The sequence below is a fragment of the Myotis daubentonii genome, chromosome 11, assembly GCF_963259705.1.
Source record: "Myotis daubentonii chromosome 11, mMyoDau2.1, whole genome shotgun sequence".
NCBI lineage: Eukaryota > Metazoa > Chordata > Mammalia > Chiroptera > Vespertilionidae > Myotis > Myotis daubentonii.
In genome coordinates this window covers 62444716-62462644 of record NC_081850.1, presented here as the reverse complement: position 1 = coordinate 62462644, position 17929 = coordinate 62444716, and the positions used below count along the sequence as shown (strand labels likewise).

The 17929-nt window shown below is 43.5% G+C and overlaps 2 protein-coding genes across 2 annotated transcripts in view; one reads left to right on the top strand and one right to left on the bottom strand.

Annotated features, from left to right (window-relative positions):
* The window catches only part of ELP1 (elongator acetyltransferase complex subunit 1), a 60605-nt gene extending 46800 nt beyond the window's left edge, over positions 1–13805 (top strand). The window contains exons 29-37 of the mRNA XM_059657585.1: positions 878–939; positions 2141–2203; positions 2584–2644; positions 3998–4111; positions 4664–4775; positions 6368–6495; positions 6915–7066; positions 8962–9037; positions 12253–13805. Of these exons, the coding sequence (XP_059513568.1) occupies positions 878–939; positions 2141–2203; positions 2584–2644; positions 3998–4111; positions 4664–4775; positions 6368–6495; positions 6915–7066; positions 8962–9037; positions 12253–12320 (836 nt within the window). The 3' untranslated portion in view covers positions 12321–13805. The remainder of the gene's footprint in view (positions 1–877; positions 940–2140; positions 2204–2583; positions 2645–3997; positions 4112–4663; positions 4776–6367; positions 6496–6914; positions 7067–8961; positions 9038–12252) is intronic.
* Positions 13806–16382: 2577 nt separating this feature from the next.
* Positions 16383–17929, bottom strand: ACTL7A (actin like 7A). Its single transcript, XM_059657582.1, is given in 2 exon segments — positions 16383–17815; positions 17818–17929. Coding segments are annotated over 2 exon segments (1545 nt in total).

Sequence of the window (17929 nt, the reverse complement as noted above, 5' to 3'; positions counted from 1 at the left end):
CCAGAAATATTTGAGAAATATTATATATAGTGATATTTGAGAAATGTTATATGGTAGAGTCATTTCATGTGCACATGAACTTGATTAATTTACATGAGCCAGCAAAAGAAAGAAAAGATAGGTGACTCTGTTTTTGTCAGTGATAATGTGGCCTGGAGTTAGCCTGAGATGGAGGCATGAATCTGCCAGCCCCTTAGTCAGCCTCGGGCCCTATGTGCCTCTTGTAGGTGTATGATTATCTCAACTGGGCTATTATTCTAGGATCTAATAAAAACACCGCATGACCTCAAATATAAGCCAACTAGCTCCACCTAGTGCTCAACCAAGCAAATAGCAGTTTCTCACAATACAGAACAAAATGGATTAGTCAGAGTTATTAGGTCAGTTTCCCTTATCCATGCCTTTGTAAGCATTTTTCATGGCTAATTTTGATTATACATGATTTTCACATCTCATGCTAAATTTAGATTGTAAATTCCATTCAAGATAAACTCCATGGTATTCCTGCCTCTTTCCCTCAAAGAAATTCACAAAGTACATAGTTTGATACATAATGAAGACATAGTAATGAAACACTGCAGCAGAAAAATATGTTGCACTGTGTTTTACCCAAAGCTTTCTAAATTTATTTGATCTGTGAATGATTTTTTGGTACCTCTTTCATTAACATCTCCAACAGTCTTAGCACTTATGAAATGCTGTTTTAAAGCAGTCAGATCTGAATGTATACTTGTACTCTGTAGAGCTCAATCTCCAATTTGTATGAGACCATTTTTATTTAAATAGTGCTACCCCAAACCATTTCAACTTGGGTTTTGGTGGAACTGTTGTTCTTAGCAAGCCAGCTATGGGCAAATGCTTCTTGTCACCTTTGCAGGAAAGCTAGTTGAACAGAGTAAGCACAGTGAGGCGGCCACAGTTTTGGAACAGTACGCCCAGGTAAGCTCAGTTCCTCCTTTCTAAAACTGCCCCATTTTCAAGCAAGGACTTCCTAGTTGTACCTTATAGATCATGAAAATTTAAAGAACTGTGGGTAGGCCCTGGCCGGGTAGCCCAGTCGGTTAGAGCATCGCCCCGATATGCCAAGGTTTCAGGTTTAATCCCCAGTCAGAGCACATATAAGAATCAACCAGTGAAGACACAAATAAGTGGAACAACAAATTAATGTTCTCTTCTCTCTCTCTCTCTCTCTCTCTCTCTCTCTCTCTCTCTCTCTCTCTCCTTCCTCCTCTCTCTGTAAAACCAATCAGTAAATTTTTTAATGTGATAAAAAAAGAACAACTGTGGATAATTAGGACTTTCAGAGATACTTTGCCCTATTGTCTTCCATCTTGCTGACTTGACTTGGAAATCTAAATTCAATATATCTCTATATAAGTGCTGGGAAGTAGAACACTAAAGAGCTCTACTATAATATGTTCTAGTGGTTGACCTTGATAGAAAGTACTAAATTTCAAGGGAGTCGTACTTTTTATGTTAATTTGGCAAAATAGAAAGAGTGAGAAAGAACCATTCTCAAATAAGGTGATTGACTTTAAATACCTTTTTGGCTTTTACACTCATTCTCTTTATGGGAAATATCTCTTTTACCTCAGCATATTTTTATCTCAATACAACACACACACACACATAGGTCAAACAAAACACATCCTACTATGTCCCTTTGTGAACCTGTGGTGTGGCCCTGTTAGTGTGGCACGTGCCAGATGATCCATTGGGGTCTGTCTGGGAAGAAAATTTTTATTTTATCTTTTTAATTAAAAGTAACTTATTTTATGCACCCTGATGAGGGATCAAACCTGCAATCTAGGTATATGTCCTGACCCAAAATTGAATCCGAAACAGTTTTAGTGCACAGGACAACGCTCCAACCAACTGAGCCCCTAGCCAGGGCGAAATGGGCCTTTTTAGCAGATCTGTTTGGTGGTTTTGATGCTTAGGGAAACAGGGAGATGATACTTACCTTGTGCTCTTTGCAGAATGCATGCCCTCCTTTGTGTTTCAGATCAGTATGTATTAAGCATGTGCTCTAGGCCAGGCAAGGGATAGAACTGGGACCAGAGGATAGCTGGGAAGGCAGAGGGGCTTCTGACATGCTTGCTCCCTTAACCTGCTGTTTGCCTTGATGTTCCTTTGTCAGGATTATGAAGAAGCTGTGCTCTTGCTGTTAGAAGGAGCTGCCTGGGAAGATGCTCTGAGACTGGTAGGGGAATGTTTACAACCCTCCCAGCATTAGGTGCTGAGCAGAGCAGAGCAGGAGTGTAGGGGGGACGGTCAGCTGGAGTGCCTTCCCTCTGAGCTCGTGAAGTGAAGCGGTAGTTCACTTCCCACTCTAAGGACAAGCAATGATTTTTAAACCATTTAAAAATGTATTCTTGGTGTTGGGAATTAGTTGTTCCTCTAAGTGTGAAATATTGCTGTATTCTACTGAAATGAGTTGCATTTCCAATGGTTGTCTTATAGGAGGCTCGCTCCTCTGAAAAACACCCGGGTCACCTGTGAAGTGATCCACTTCTTTCTAAGTGTCTGAACTCTGGCAACTTGAATGTTTCCTGCCTAAAATTACTGTCTTTTTCCTCTTAGGTTTACAAATATAACAGGCTGGATATTATAGAAACCAACATAAAGCCTTCCATTTTAGAAGGTGAGGGTTCCATTTAAATAGAATTTCTCATTTGGAAGTGGAGGGGTGAAGTGGGAGAGGGTTTCTGGTGTTATTACATCCTTGGCTCGCGTGTTAAATGGAGTCCGTCAGAATTCTTCACTGGTGTAGCACTTAATTCTGACCAGGGCTTTTCGCAGGCTAACCATTTAGATAGTAGTACATGAAATACTTGAAGGTTAAAAGTCTGTGATAAGATAGGAATGAGAACCTTTGCATTTGGGAATAGTTGATTAACTTGAAAGGAATAGTATTGTATCAATACACAATTTCCACATTTAATCATTATATTGTGTTTATATTAGGTAATATTAGATAATGTCTTTATTTTTAGAAAGAGCTGCTGAAATATTAAGAAGGGGTCATATCTGCAACTTATTCTCAAAAGTTTCTACAACAAAATAATAGTGAGAGAGAGTGTGTAGAAACTAGAAGCCCAAAATATGGCAAAATGTTAAGAATTGGTAAATTGAGGTTCTGTGTAGGATTTATGTATGTATATTGAACTATTGCAACTTTTCTGTAGGTTTGAATTTTTTTCAAAATGAAAATAAGAACCTTCACAAATGAGGTTGCTGGTTCCTAGCGTAGATATGTGTTTCCAGGTTTAGAGTACTCTGGTGGTCACAGCGACCCTCCCAAGCTCAGCTGAAAAGAAGGACATCAGCTTGACTTGTGGAAATCTTTGGGAGTGGGGGGTTGGCTTCCACGCTGCCATTTTTAGGGCAGTCTAGGTGTAAGTAAGGTCTAGTCTTCCCGACATTGACATGTGCTCACGTTCCTACCCTGCCTGCTCCCTTCTCCCATCTAATTAAAACGAGGAGGGCTCTTCCTGTACCATTCCCTTTGGGTACCCGGGTCTGGGTACTGAAAGCATCCTTCCTGGCCCCACAGCTTCCATTAGCCAGCTCTTACTTCAACTATCTCCACCGTTGGGGACGTAGGAAAACGCTGACAGTTCATCTGCATAGGCCGCACACCTGTGTTTGGGAAGCATGTCAGTGACTTTCCTCCTGTTGGTGTTAACAGCGGCCTGTGCTCTCCTTTTGTTTGCCAGTCCTGTTTGGGTTAGGTATCAGGTCTGTTCAGGTGATTTTGTATGTTTAGTGGTCAGAGTACTCTAGGATGATGTCGATGAGTTCTAAGATCTGGAATCTCAGTTTAGTTCATTCTCCTAAAACGGTGTAGGTTAATACTCATTCGGAAAAAAATCTTCCTTGGAAAACCTAGTATCGTATTTCTTTTTGGTAAATTCCAGCTCTCAGCTTTCCCCTCTAGTTTTCTCTCTGTGCTTAAACATCATGCTGAAATTATTTTCTGTCTTCATGCCCCCAGCCCAGAAAAACTATATGGCATTTCTAGACTCTCAGACAACCACTTTCAGTCACCATAAAAAACGTTTACTGGTGGTTCGAGAGCTTAAGGAGCAAGCTCAGCGTGTCTATCTGGGTGAGTGTTACATGGAAACCATCGGTGCTGGGATGGGTGGTGGTGGGTGGGGGTCAACAACATATCACACTTTGTCTTGACTGCTTATTGTACCTCCTGCGGTGTGGGAACTGTGTCGTGGGGCGTCTAAGCCTCTGTGAAAGTCCTTGTGTGTGTGTGTGTGTGTGTGTGTGTGAAAGAGCGGGGGGTGCGGGGGGTGAGGTTTGGGAGAGCACTGAGCATGAATGGGAAGAACTCTGGCAAACCTCCCCCTCGCCCCACCCAGCCAAAGTGTATGACCACTGTGTTTTATAAAATGAGTCTCCTTATTTCTAAAAGTTCTTTTGCTGTAATAAAAAGGAAGAAAAGACTAAAGTGGTTTGGTACTGATGTACTGGTATACCAGTATAATAATAAATGTATTTAATATTATCTCATTTCATTTTGAGATCAACTTTGTAATAATTTTCATCCATCCTTAGCTATGCCCTGGTTAACTATAACCCACCTACCCCGCTGAAGGTAAACCCACATTAGCAGAAAGTTTTCATTTCGCATCTGGTTCTTTTCTAGATGATGAGGCGTCCCGCGGTCAACAGTCTGACCTCTTCTCTGAAACTAGCAGTGTCATGAACGGCAGTGACATGAGTGGCAGATATTCCCATAGCAACTCCAGGATATCAGCGTATGTATCATGTTTATCCATCACACCCACCGTACCCTGGGCAATGGAGAAAGTCCAAGTAAATGGGTCAGTTTTCTACCAGGATGTTGCTGCAGGAGCCGGAGGACATTCAAGGCCACGTGGAAGTTGTGCAAGGCCTGTCCCAGCACATCCAGTAGGTTAGACTCACGTTCACATGTTTCCGCTGCAGCTTCATGGCCTGTGTGCTTACCCAGTGCCCACACGGACCTCACACTGCGTACTCAGTTCATGAAACATCTGATTTTATTCACTTAATAAATATTATATGACTATAATGGGTGGGCACTGAAAAAATAAAAATATTATAAAGAAAAAAGATTTTAGGCTTCTTCAATTCAAACTCAGGATTGGAAGAGGAAATAAATATGTCATCACACTTTTACCCAGTGTAGCAATTTGTAGAAGTGTTACTGAACGTCTATATGCTAGTTGTAGTGAAGGTGGCAGGAAACTTTTAAGGAGATCTGAGTTGTAAGAGCTAGAGCCTTACTGGGGAGACCGAACAATGCAAGATTATATAATTTAACTGAATTGATCTTGAGGATGTGGGGAGTGATCAGAAACTGTAAGAAAGGTGACTAGAACTGGGCTTTTCAGAGTTGGGGTGAGCCCAGGCGGTGTGACTCAGTGGCTGAGCGTCAGCCTATGAGCCAGGGGCAGGTCATGGTTCCATTCCTGGTCAGGGCACATGCCTGGTTGCAGGCTCAATACCAGTAGGACGTGAACAGGAGGCAGCTGATCAATTATGCTTTCAGGCTGGCGGGTGACTGAAGCTCCCAACCGCTCCTTTTTTTCTTTTTTCTTTTTTATTCTGGGCCAGCTTTAGCTCTGGCTCCAGCTCTTAGGCCTCCGCTGCTGAAAGCAGGTATCTGGTTTGTTTGGGTTCTATAATCGAAACACTGTTTCAACTCCAGCTCTGAGATCCCGGCTGGCTGAAAGCAGGTTTCTGGGGTTTTGTTTAGCTTCTATATTTGTAACAATGTGTGTGACAGGGTACGGAGGACATTCAAGGCCTTTTACTGACCAGCTCTCTCTTCCTTCCCTTTCCTCTCTGAAATCAATAAAAATATTTGGAAAAAAAGTTGGACTGGGAGAGCCCCAGACAAAAGGAATGGCATATTAGTGACCTAAGGCAGTAAAGACTATTGGATTCATATAGATTTCATTATGTTCAAATCAATCTAGTGTGTCTTTATCTTCTAATTTAAGTTTTATTTTGTTGCCTTTGAATTTGTTTTTTATTATAAAATTCAAGTTCAATGTTGTTCTGTTTATTGTTTAGCTCTTATTATCAGATGTGACCTCATTTTAGTCTGTACTTCAATGAAAGCATCAAGGCCAGATAATACTTTTTAGGGTTTTCCTTATCCCTGCCTGCAAGACTTGCCTCTCCAAGTTTGGGGGGGGGGGGCGGTTAAATCACTTTTAACACCTCATCACCATTTCTCCCAAGTACAGATACCATTTGTAGATGCCTGGTTTCTCAGAAAGTTAGTGGCAACAGGTACATTCATTTTAATATATTCAGCACAAGGAGAGCCCTTTATAAATCTCTCTCTAATTTCTAACAGGCGATCATCTAAGAATCGCCGTAAGGCAGAGCGGAAGAAGCACAGCCTCAAAGAAGGGAACCCCCTGGAGGAGCTGGCCCTTTTGGAGGCTTTGAATGAAGTGGTGCAGGGCACTGAAAAATTGAAAGGTATCTGCTCAATACTGACTGACGGGTCCTGCCCTCAGACAGATAGTAAGTAAATGGACAGCACAGACAGACAGAATTTCTCCAACTGGAGGAAAGACTAGAACCGTCAACAGGAAGTGTCATTTTAGGGCGCATTCCTGAAACAGCCTTGCCAGCCTGTCACCAGAAGCCTCCTTCTATTGGCATCCCGGTACCTGAGCTGGGAGAGCTGAGCCCTGAGGCGAGATGAAGGGCTGTGGGACACTGCTTCCTGCCGGGGCCCTTGGTGTGTTTTCCTGTTGGAGAGGATGTCGGATTACTCCAGCATTGGGGAAGGGAGAAGAAAGTGTGGGAGATGACAGCTCTAGTGTGATAGTAAATGTTTTTATATGAGTGAGAAACTGGACACAACTGAACGCTCCCTCACGTTTCTGTCCTAGATGAAATACACTGCATTTTAAAGGTGCTCTTTCTCTTCGAGTTCGATGAGCAAGGAAGAGAATTGCAGAAGGCCTTCGAAGATACCCTGAAGCTAATGGAGAAGTCCCTTCCAGAAATTTGGACTCTCAGCCACCAGCACTCAGTTACGCCTGTAAGTTTTCCTCAAAGACAGAAAGTGCATTTTTTCATCATTTCACAGGTTATGTCACTCACACAATCTCTTACAAGTCAAAGCAAAAGACTTTCCTGTCCTTAAAACATACTTTGCCACAGTTCAGTTATCTGAGACTTGTGTTGACAAAGTGGTCGCTAAGATTTTCTTTGGCTATCCAGTGACTGTTACACCGTGGCTGAGGTTGCGTTCCCTTTTATTTCTCCTCTCTGCATGGAACACTGTCCTGCAGAATATGGGACGGTCAGACAGTTGCCCCTGGCCTTCGATGAGCTTGGAGTGGGGGTGGGAGTGTTCAGACTTAGGGGTGCTATCAGAGTTCTCTAAAGGAAGCCCAGACAACTGCTCTTCCTTTTGTTTGATGTTAAATCTGACTTGTTACTTCTGTGTAGTTATGATGAGCCTTGCTGATTATGCTGAAGGGTGTTTGTGTCCCATCAAGAATGACAGTAACCGTGGGAAACTGCTGAAAGAACAAAAGGGAGAGTTTGTGGTTGTTAGGATTTAGAGGTTCGCAAGCTGGGCCCTGCCGAGCTGGTTCCTGACCCTCTGTGAAGAGGGTGCCAGCCAGCTGGGGCTGGTATTTCTGAGGAGACATAATGATGCCAGTTCTCTGTATTGGAATGAACTGACACGAATGAGCAGCTGCTGATGGTGTAAAGAGCTACTGTGGAGTGAAAGGAAGCGGACACAAGGAGCAGATTCCTCCTCCCTCCAGCCCTGCTCTCTCCCTCTGGTGGGGAGCAGCTGACAAGGGAGTGTTTTCTCAGGCTCCCAACCCCAGCAATGTATGGGCGGGTGGGCTTGGGGCTCTGGGAGAGGTTGGTAGAAACACACAAGTGTACTGGGCCTCGACTCCTCACAAAGGGATCCCTGTACACCTTAAGGATATGTTTTGAATGTTAAATAAGAGAAGAGGTGTAAAGGCATCTTACAAACCGTACAAATAAAAGCAACTAAAAATCATTACCCTCACAAATATTTGGCTTTACTATAATAGGTATTTCCTAGAAGAAATGTGATCACCTTTAAAACTCTAGTGATTTCAAAGCTAGCAGTTTATAATGCTTCTCTTCCCCTCTCCTCCCCTCCCCTATTCAGATCATACTAACTTCTAAGTCACCAAAATGACCAGGAATATTGTGGTTTGGTTTTGGTTGCTAAAGTATGGCAATGGCATAAGTGCAGGATACTGTGAGTCACGTGGGAGTGCTTGGAGCAGGTCATTGCTACTCAGGGTGCCACTTGGGGGTGCTGCCTGCACTGCACCCTGCAGAACTCGTGGAGGCAAAGCAGGGGGCCTGGCATGCACCCCCTCAGGCTTGTGCAGCTCTGGGAGTCCCTCGTTTACCTTGAACACATGCAGAATTTTCACTCTGTCCCATGGTACGCACCTTCTTATCTTAGTGCAAGAATTCCCACAAATCTCTGAGTACTCTGTGTATTCTATAGCCTCTTGTACTATTCCCTCTCCCTCGGGGTCTGGCTTGCTCATGTGAAAGGATCAGGCGCATATGTTGTAGGTTTTCTTTCCTTTCTCTTTAGCAAGAGAAAACAACCAAACTTAATACAGACATATGTATGGGAACCCTGCACACATGAGAGAGTCAGACTCCACATGCAGGAGAGGTACCAGATTTTCTTTTCTTTAACCCCCATCATTACCTTGTTCTTCTGGTAGAAAGGAGATTTAGAGGTCTGAGTTGAAAATGGAGAAACGGGGATTAAATTCTCATAGGAAAAGAGAATTACTGTGTTTGCTACCACCCCATGAAAATGACGGGCTATTTCCTGCTGGCAGAGGTCTGGCCTTGGTACCACAGTTGTCAGAAGTATAAGGTCATCTTTGCTGATACAGTCTACTTTCTGCTTAGGTTCTGGGTCCCAATTCTACTTCCAACAGTATCATGGCTTCTTATCAACAACAGAAGACTTCAGCTCCTGTTCTTGGTTAGTATTTTTCCCTCTGAATTACTACAGTACTAAGCAGGAGTATCTTTCTGTATGTGTTGAGAATTCAGCAGATTAAGGTGAGAATCTAAGACTGCATCTTTAGTAAAATAAGTTTAATGCATCTAATGGTGGGAAGCTGGAGGGTGGGGAATCCAACATGACTTTAAACGTATAGTGTGTTTTTTTCAGTTGTTCTATTGTACACTTAATACAGTGGCATATTGTCTGCATGAGCACACCACAGTTGAAGTTTGAGTCTAAACGGTTGAATTTACACATACAGTTTAAAGATTCTCCTGAATCATAATTTTTGGCGATTGGAGTTTCACAGTTGCAACTTTGGGATGTTTTCATAATCCTTAAGAGCTGGACCTTCTTGATCATCTTTAGGGTTGACAGTGTAATTTGAAAGCAAATCCGAAGACCATTAATATTGCATGTGGATTTTCTGTTTACTTATATCTAAAACTAGAGGTCCGGTGCACGAATTCGTGCACCAGTGGGGTCCCTTGGCCTGGCCTGTGGGATCTGGCCGAAACCAGCTTTCGGACATGCCTTGAGGGGTCCTGGATTGCAAGATGGTGCAGGCCATGCCTAGGGACCCACTAGTGCACAATCAAGGCCGGGGAGGGATGCAGGAGGTTGGCCAGCCAGAGAGGGACTGCAGAAGGGCTCCAGGATGTGTCCAGCCCATCTCGTTCAGTCCCGATCAGCCAGATCCCTGCAGCAAGCTAACTTACCAGTCAGAGCATCTGCCCCCTGGTGGTCAGTGCACATCATAGTGAGTGGTTAAGCGGCCTTAGCATATCATTAGCATATTGTGCTTCGATTGGTTGAATAGACAACCAGACGACTGGACACTTAGCATATTAGGCTTTTATTATATAGGATGTTTTGTTTGATGGGGGGGGGAGGTGATTCTCAGTTAGATTACATATCCGTCAAAGTTAAAAGTCCTAAAGGCTTTCTTTTGAAAGTTGAATGGAAACTTTTGACATATCGATTTGGTACCTGAATATTTGCCTTTCAGGTGGATTAATCAAGGATACAAGTCTCTTAGCTTTGAAAGGTTAGAGATACATTTAGAATGGCAGTTTTTATTATATTTTCTAGCATGTGACAGGCAGCAGTCCGAAAATTTTTCAATTAAATGCCGAACTATAATAGCATTTTGATGACTTTTGAAGTAGCCTGTGAGGGTTCAAATTAAGTTTAACTTTAATGGCGTATGTTGCTACCAGGAATAAACCACTAACTACCGTTCATCCCAGCTAATAAGCACGTGTATATGGATAGTACCACTGCATTCCTGGCAAGCTGCTATTGGTATCGATCCCAAAGCATACTTATTTCTGAGCTGCTACAAATTCATCTTAGACCTGAGGCAGTTTAGTAATTACTTAGTTTGTACTGTGACTAATCCAGTTGTAATTTCTGTCACATTTTCCTTCTTGCCGTCCTGATGCTGACCTGCAGGTCACGTCAGTCACCCCTTTCCCTGGAGTAGTCTAGGTGGTGCTCCTTGCAGAGCACTTCCCTTTCCAGCTGAGCAGTTTGAGGCTCCTCATTATATGAGTATTGTCTATGTCCTTGTGGCTACAAGATTATGTAGGAAAAGAGAAGATGAACTACTCACAAAAGTAGTTCCACTCAAATATTTGTCAACGAGTCCTCTCCAGCTAACAGTACTGGTTAAGTACATTCATACATCCCAGTGGGACCAGTGGGGCATTTTCTCTGATTGTTTCATGTTTGCAACACAGTGTAACATCATGCAGATCGATTGCAAGTGTTGCAAAAGTTCACGATTTTATAAAATGTATTCAAGTGTTATTGGAGGAGTGCTTAAGTCATAATTTAGTTGAACTTGTTAAAATTGATAACAAAATAAGTGCTTCAAATGAGAGTGATTTGACTTTCAAATAATTTAGAGAAGTCCTTGGAAAAATTGATAAAGCCTTCAGTGTATTTTTGTAAAAGTTGCTGTGAAATTCAAACGTGAAAGTCATCATGTCCTGCTGTCATACACTTTGTCAGTGTAATTATTTTCCTCCAGATTCAGTACTTGGTATTTATTCTCAGTTAAGTCTAGGAATCAAATATTATTGTAATGCCTAAGTTTTTAATAAGATAGAATATATTTTCATAACTTTTTTTCTTCTTTAAAAAATAGGTAAAATCTAGGTCAAAGTTTATTAATCACTATTTAACATGAAATTATGGGCCTTGTTGACAATGAACTTATTTAAGTAGCCTTTTCCAATATCTATTCTTAAATGAGTAAAACCTTTTATGGTCTTTGTATCTATATAGTTTTTGTTTGGGGGAGTAGAGATCAGTAATTCTGTGTGAAATTATAAAAGTGATATGATTAGTAGAGGAAGTCTGGGTTGTACAGAAAAGTATATTAAAGAAAATTAAAATTTGATGATTTCTAGTCATGTGTATACATACATATATTTTGTATAATATGAAACCATGTTTTTAAAAACTTTCTTGAGCATTTTTCTCACATTGTTAAACATTTTTGAAGATAAGTTTTAATGTCTGAATGGCTCATATATGCAGATGTACTGTTGGAAGTTTATCACGAATCCTGCTAAGATAGAAAATCTTTTAATAGACATATTTCTTATATCTCTGCTTCCTGTATATGATACTTAAAATTTAATAGATTCCACAAATCTAACTGGAAAAGGGTCTGGGAGTTTCATCTAACAATGACAATGCTCCCTCACCTATTCCCCCCCCCACGCACACACTTTTTTTAAGTAGGGACATTTTTATCAGTCAGTGTGCTTGTAGAATTTTTTTTATCATAAAGTATTTTCTGTGCAGTATCTTTACTCATTGAATACATGCCCCATGTTTCTTGACTCTTACAGTTGAGGTAAATTTTACATAGAGTAAAATGTACAGATTTTAGGTGGACGTAGTTTGATGGCTTTGTGACCACCACCCATTTGAAATATAAGACCTTCTTTCACTTGGAATCACTCGGTGGGCATTTACCTGCTACTCCCCCATGTGCATGGAGTTGTAATGAAATCCCCCCACTGCGTTTGCTCTAATCGAGGTTGGAAGGTTACAGAAACATGAACTCGCTTCTGATGGTCGCCTTGTAGTGGCCCAGTTTTAGATTAGAGTTACTGCCTCAGCTCCCACCACCAAGAAAGAATGTGCCCTGTTACCGTCTCTCTCTTTTGTATTAGATGCTGAGTTTTTGATACCACCGATGATCAACAAAAGAACCCAGTGGAAACTGAGCCTGTTGGAGTGACGGCTCCTCGTTGGGAGGGCTCGGCAGAGAAGACATTTTCTTTCCACCTTCAGTCCTCCAGGCCTGGCTGCCGAGAACCGGGAAAGGGAAGACTATGATCTACCTTCGCATTGCCGAGAGCTGCTCCGTGCAGCAGACCTCTGCACACACCACGCAATTCTATTTTCTTTTATTTTGCATAGAGTTTTAATTCACTAAACTTTAATCTTTAGTCAACATAGCATCATTTTGTCAGGTTTAGTGTTCTTTTATTTAGTGTTTTTTGAGAGCATATTTCTGGTATTTATGATAAACAGGAGCTGGGGTTTCATGCCCAGTTGCAGGTCTAAGTCATATTGGGACCTTAGACAAGTCACATAATTAATTTGTGCCTCAGTTCATTGAGAATAATGTTTCATGGTTTCTACCTCAAACATGTGAAGAAATGTTTTTAAATTGCTTTATGTTCCTGGAAGAGAGCATTGTATATCAACAACATGGCTGTTAGTGCTACCAACAGTTAGTCACATTTCGTCACTTCAATGGCTTTTTCACCTTGAACTAAAGCAGAATGAAAAGCTAGCTGTATCCTTTGAAATACAAAGCTTTTCCCTGCTAACAGCTGTTATTTTGCAGTATCTTACCTGATTATGTGCTCCCAGTTATAACTGGGGTAAGCCTTCCATCACTACAGTGTCCACAAGGACTGTTTCCACTGCCTGTGAGTTTTCTGCTAGAGACTTAGCAGAACAGAGTAGAATTTCTGAAACACATCATGCAATTTGTTATGGTGAGCAGTGTTCATCAGATGGCATGCACAGTTGTTACTCCTTTTTTTCCAAATACTGCATCTTTTAACAAAATGTTTTTGTCAGTGTCTAGACCATTTCATTTCTTTTTTCTGTATGGTACCTAACTGACCTCTGTCTTTTAGTTATTTTCTTTGAAAGAACTGAGAATATTTTCTCTTTTTGGTCAGTCTAGAAAAAGCTCATGTCATGTTGATGCTAGTTTTGGGGCTCTTAGGTAAGATTAAAAATTTCTTCCATGCCTTTAGTGCCAGACCCAGATCTTCATCACTATACATAAACTAACTGGAAATGCTGCTTTTGATTCTGAGTATAGGTATATCCAGAATTATAATTTCAGACTTTTCTTAATATAGCAAAATGTTAGCTGTAGAATCTAGGTGTGTTCCTGTGTAATTCAACTTTTCTGTGTGTCTGAATATTTTCACAAAATAAAACAAAAAAGAAGAGATAAAGATATGTATATCCTGCTTAGGAGAAATTGGCTTTTTGGTGCATACCCATATGGATTTGCTGTAATTAAGTTCTCAACACTGAAAGGCTAAAAGTGCTTTGTGTCTCCCCTTTGGCATGGATAAATGAGCATGATAACTGCTATGACATTTCAATAAGTTTCAGTGCTCTTGGTATAGGTAATAGTATAAAGGGACTTGCTGATGGATTGGAAATACAAGTAAATGTGTTTTGATAATGGTGATTTTGTGGATGGTCAGTTTTCTTAAAATAATGTAGTGAAGCAACAAGAAAGAATTTGTGTGAATTCTTTCAATTCAGGTTACTATCAATTATCTCTCATCGGAGCAAGATGGAATTTTGTTCACTTTGAGAAGTAGCAGGTGGGAGCAGACCTTCCAAATTCAAGGTAAAGCTGAGGAATGCAGTATGGGACCAGGAGGAACTCCTGGGAGTGGTGAATGCCTCCTTCTGGGGAAAGATTCCGTGAAGTTTTAAAAAGAGTATATAGCTCTTCCCCCCAATTTGGACTGTGTCCCAAAGCAAGTTCATGCCACAACCTGGGTTTGTGCTCTGACTAGAAATTGAACCCACAACTTTTTTTGTGTGGTTTACAGAATGACACCCCAACCAACTGAGCCACCTGGCCTGGCCAGCCTTGGCACTTTTGACACTTTGGGGCATATCATTCTTTGTAGGGAGCTGTTCTGCACATTATAAGTTATTTAAACAAATCCCTGGCCTCTACTCTCTAGACGCCAGTATTTCATACTCCCCACTCCTGTTATGACAACCAAAAACATCTCAGACATTGCCAATGTCCCATGGGGGTCAAAGTTGCCCCCGTTTGAGAACCACTAGTCTAAGATGATTTCCAAATACTTAGTAAAAGTATTCACCTCTTTCTTTTTTTAAAAAAAATGTACTTTTATTGATTTCAGAAAGGAAGGAAGAGGAAGAGGAGATAGAAACATCAATGATGAGAGAGAATCATTGATCAGCTGCCTCCTGCAAGCCTCCCACTGGGGATCTAGCCCTCAGCCCGGGCATGTGCCCTTGACCAGAATCGAACCTGGGACCTTTCAGTTTGCAAGCCGACGCTCTATCCGGTTAGGGCAAGTATTCACCTCTTTATGAGGAGGATTCTTTTTTTCTATAAGGCTGATTGTGTAAGGATTCATAAAAGTGCTTTGGAAAAGACTATGCAGTTGTTTAGCCTTACATTTTTTCATTTTAAAATACAGCATAATGTTTAGGCCTAGGGAGGCCTGGAGAGTCCCATCCTCCAGAGCTACTTCCTTGCCTCCCCTTCATCAAGACCCTCAGTCTCTGGGGATCTTGACTTTTGTTCCTCGACCCTTACAGGATTTGAAGATAGTATATTTCTATATGATTGCTTTCCTCTGTGATCCTATTTTATGCATTTAAAAATATTACTTAGAGAAGGGTACATAGGCGTTATCGCCCTGCCAAAGAGGTCCAAAGGTTGGTTAAGAATTAAGCAAACTTCAACCCGCCCATCAGTGAACGTTCATGCAGTGTTTACAGGTGAGTGGTTTGGGCAGAAACTGACGTGAGCAGGACATAGCTCTTTCTCATGTCAGTGTACCCAACTCCTAGCTGATTCCCAATACTGCAGGGTACGGCTGTCATCCTTGCTGAACTGTAGGCACTCCAGGTGCCCCTCAGGGGCTACCTGCTGCTCTTACTCCAGCTTGCTGGTGCCAGCCAGCAGGGCTTCCTCACCAGGCCGGGACCCAGGGTCTGCCCTGCGGGTCTTTCAGGGGTGCCTAGGCTTGGAAGGTGGTTCTGGAGAGCTCCTCCCTGGGGGTGGTAGAGATACCATAGCTCTGCTGTGAGTGCTTGAATGTGTGTCTTTGTGGGATGGGGGTGTGGGAACGGTGGGGGTTACAGGACACTCCAGACCATAGTAAGACTTTGGGCTTTTGTGTAAGAGAGAAAAGTCTATAAGATAATGCTAGCAACTCTTGTGATCCCCTCCTGGAGGCCGGACACTGGTGTTTAGATGCTTTGTGGGAGGCTGAACCTTGACAGCATCCTTCCTATTAGTGTTCATCAGAAGGGATCTTTTTTTTTTTTTTTTTTTTTAAAGAATATATTTTATTGATTTTTTTACAGAGAGGAAGGGAGAGAGAGTTAGAAACATCGATGAGAGAGAAACAATGATCAGCTGCCTCCTGCACATCCCCCACTGGGGATGTGCCTGCAACCAGGGTACATGCCCTTGACCGGAATCGAACCTGGGACCTTTCAGGCCGTAGGCCGACGCTCTATCCACTGAGCCAAACCAGTCAGGGCCAGAAGGGATCTTTGTGAACTTAGATGCATATATGCCTAGCTCACGGACACAGTAGTGCAATGAAGGCCTGAGATGGGGCAGGGACTGGGTGGAGGGAGGCAAAAGAGGAAGTGGGGGACATCTGTAATGCTGTCAATAAAAACGGGGGGGGGGGGTCTTATATGTCACAACAGCATATAATCTACCATCATACTTCCCCTTCCAAGCAGATCTTAACAATACAGTAGTTCCTAAAGTGGGAAATACACAAAATAAGAGAGAGCACCATTTTAGAGCTAGTCCCTCTGCCCCCCACCTCCCCCGTTGTGTTGGCAAATGTATATTTTAAGGCAGAGCTGCATGTATGGAGTTCTCCTTTAGTCAGGAAATCGAGAGACACACTGTGGAGGGGAACGGAGTGTTTAATGCTGTCGGAGTGAACGTGCTGGGCTATGTGTGGGGTGGGTGCTCCCCCAGCAAAGCCGATACCTGGCAGCCAGAGCGACCATGCTTCATCCGCGTTCAGAAGCACCTTCTGTAGATGAAGAAAGGCCCATGTTCCTCATACTCAAAGCGGTGGACCCACAGTGGCTGGAAGCCATGGAGCGACGCCAGGATGGAGCCACCCGTCCACACTGCAGTCTCTCTCTCGGGCAGCACGTTCACCTGGGGGGTGTCATTGGGACACAAGCTGCTCAGCTCCCTCTGCAGACGGTTAGGGAAACCCCTGAGCATAGTGCTGCCCCCGCAGAGCAGGATATTCCCCATGAGGTCCCGTTTGAGGGCGATGTCGCACTTGTTCAGGCAGGACACCGTCTGGGTGTGGAGGCCCAGCTGCATGGACCTGATCAGGGAAGGCTTGAAGAACATCTCGGAGCAGAGGAACCTTTCCTGGCCCAGGTATATCTGCTGCCCATCCGGCAGGGTGTACGGGATCATATGCTTCGTCTCCGGGACTCTCTTCTCTTCGATGGGGTCCAGGGCCACAAAGCAGCATTTCTTCTTGATGTCCTCCACGACGCCCTTCTGGGCCTCGGTGAAGCGTTTTCCCGAGCTGTTCATCAGGCCCATCAAGTAGTTGGTCAGGTCAGAGCCCGAATAGTCCAGCCGCCCCGTGATGCTGGGCAGAGGATAACCTTCGTAGATGGGGACCACGTAAGACACGCCGTGGCCCACCTCCACGACCAGGCCGGAGGTCCTTCCATAGGAGTACATGGACAGGCGGGACTGGTAGGCGATGTGCATCGCAGGAGTGCTGAAGGTCTCAAACAGCATCTCGGCATACTTCTCTCGGTTGGTGTGTGGGCTCAGCGGTGGGTCTGAAACCAGGACCGCGTGCTCCTCTGGGGCGATCTTCATCTCTTTCTGGAAGATGTACTCCCAGATGCCCTGCACCGAGTCCCAGTCCACGATGACGCCGTGCCGCAGGGGATTCACCAGCTTGAGACGAACCTCCGGGTTGATGAGCTCCTGCCCCACGAAGGTCTCCTTGCGTTTGTCCCCGGTCTTGGTGGTCTCCATGTAGGGCTTGCCCACTGTCGAGGAGATCTTGTGGGTGGGCCTTTGTAGCCCGGCGAAGCCGCACTTACAGTAGCCAGTGCCGAGGTCCACAACCACCGCTTTGGTCACCTTTACCTGGGGCTTCTCCCTGGCTTCTGCTGACTTCGTAGGCTCGCCTGGCTCCAAGCGGTTCTGGTGGACCCACACCGCACGCTTCGCTGGGCCACATTTTAGGGCGGCCGTCTGGAGGGCCTCTGAGTTCAGGGAGGCCTGTTCGCCTTTCCCCTTGCCAGGCCCATCCCCTATGATCCCTGCCTGCGGAGCCCACAGGCCGGCAAGAGCCATCTCGCTCTCAGAAAGTTCCTTGATCCCACAGGCTTCAAGGTCAGAAAGGCTGAAATCAGAGGGCAACTTGAGAATGTCCCCAATGATGACATCACCGATTATGACATAACTAGTGACCTGGGGCTTTCTGGATACTGGGAAACTTTATTCCAAAGTAGGGTTGATTTGGGTAGTGTTTTATGGAGATTTACCCTTTTCTCGATTTTGTACTGCACCTGAGTCAT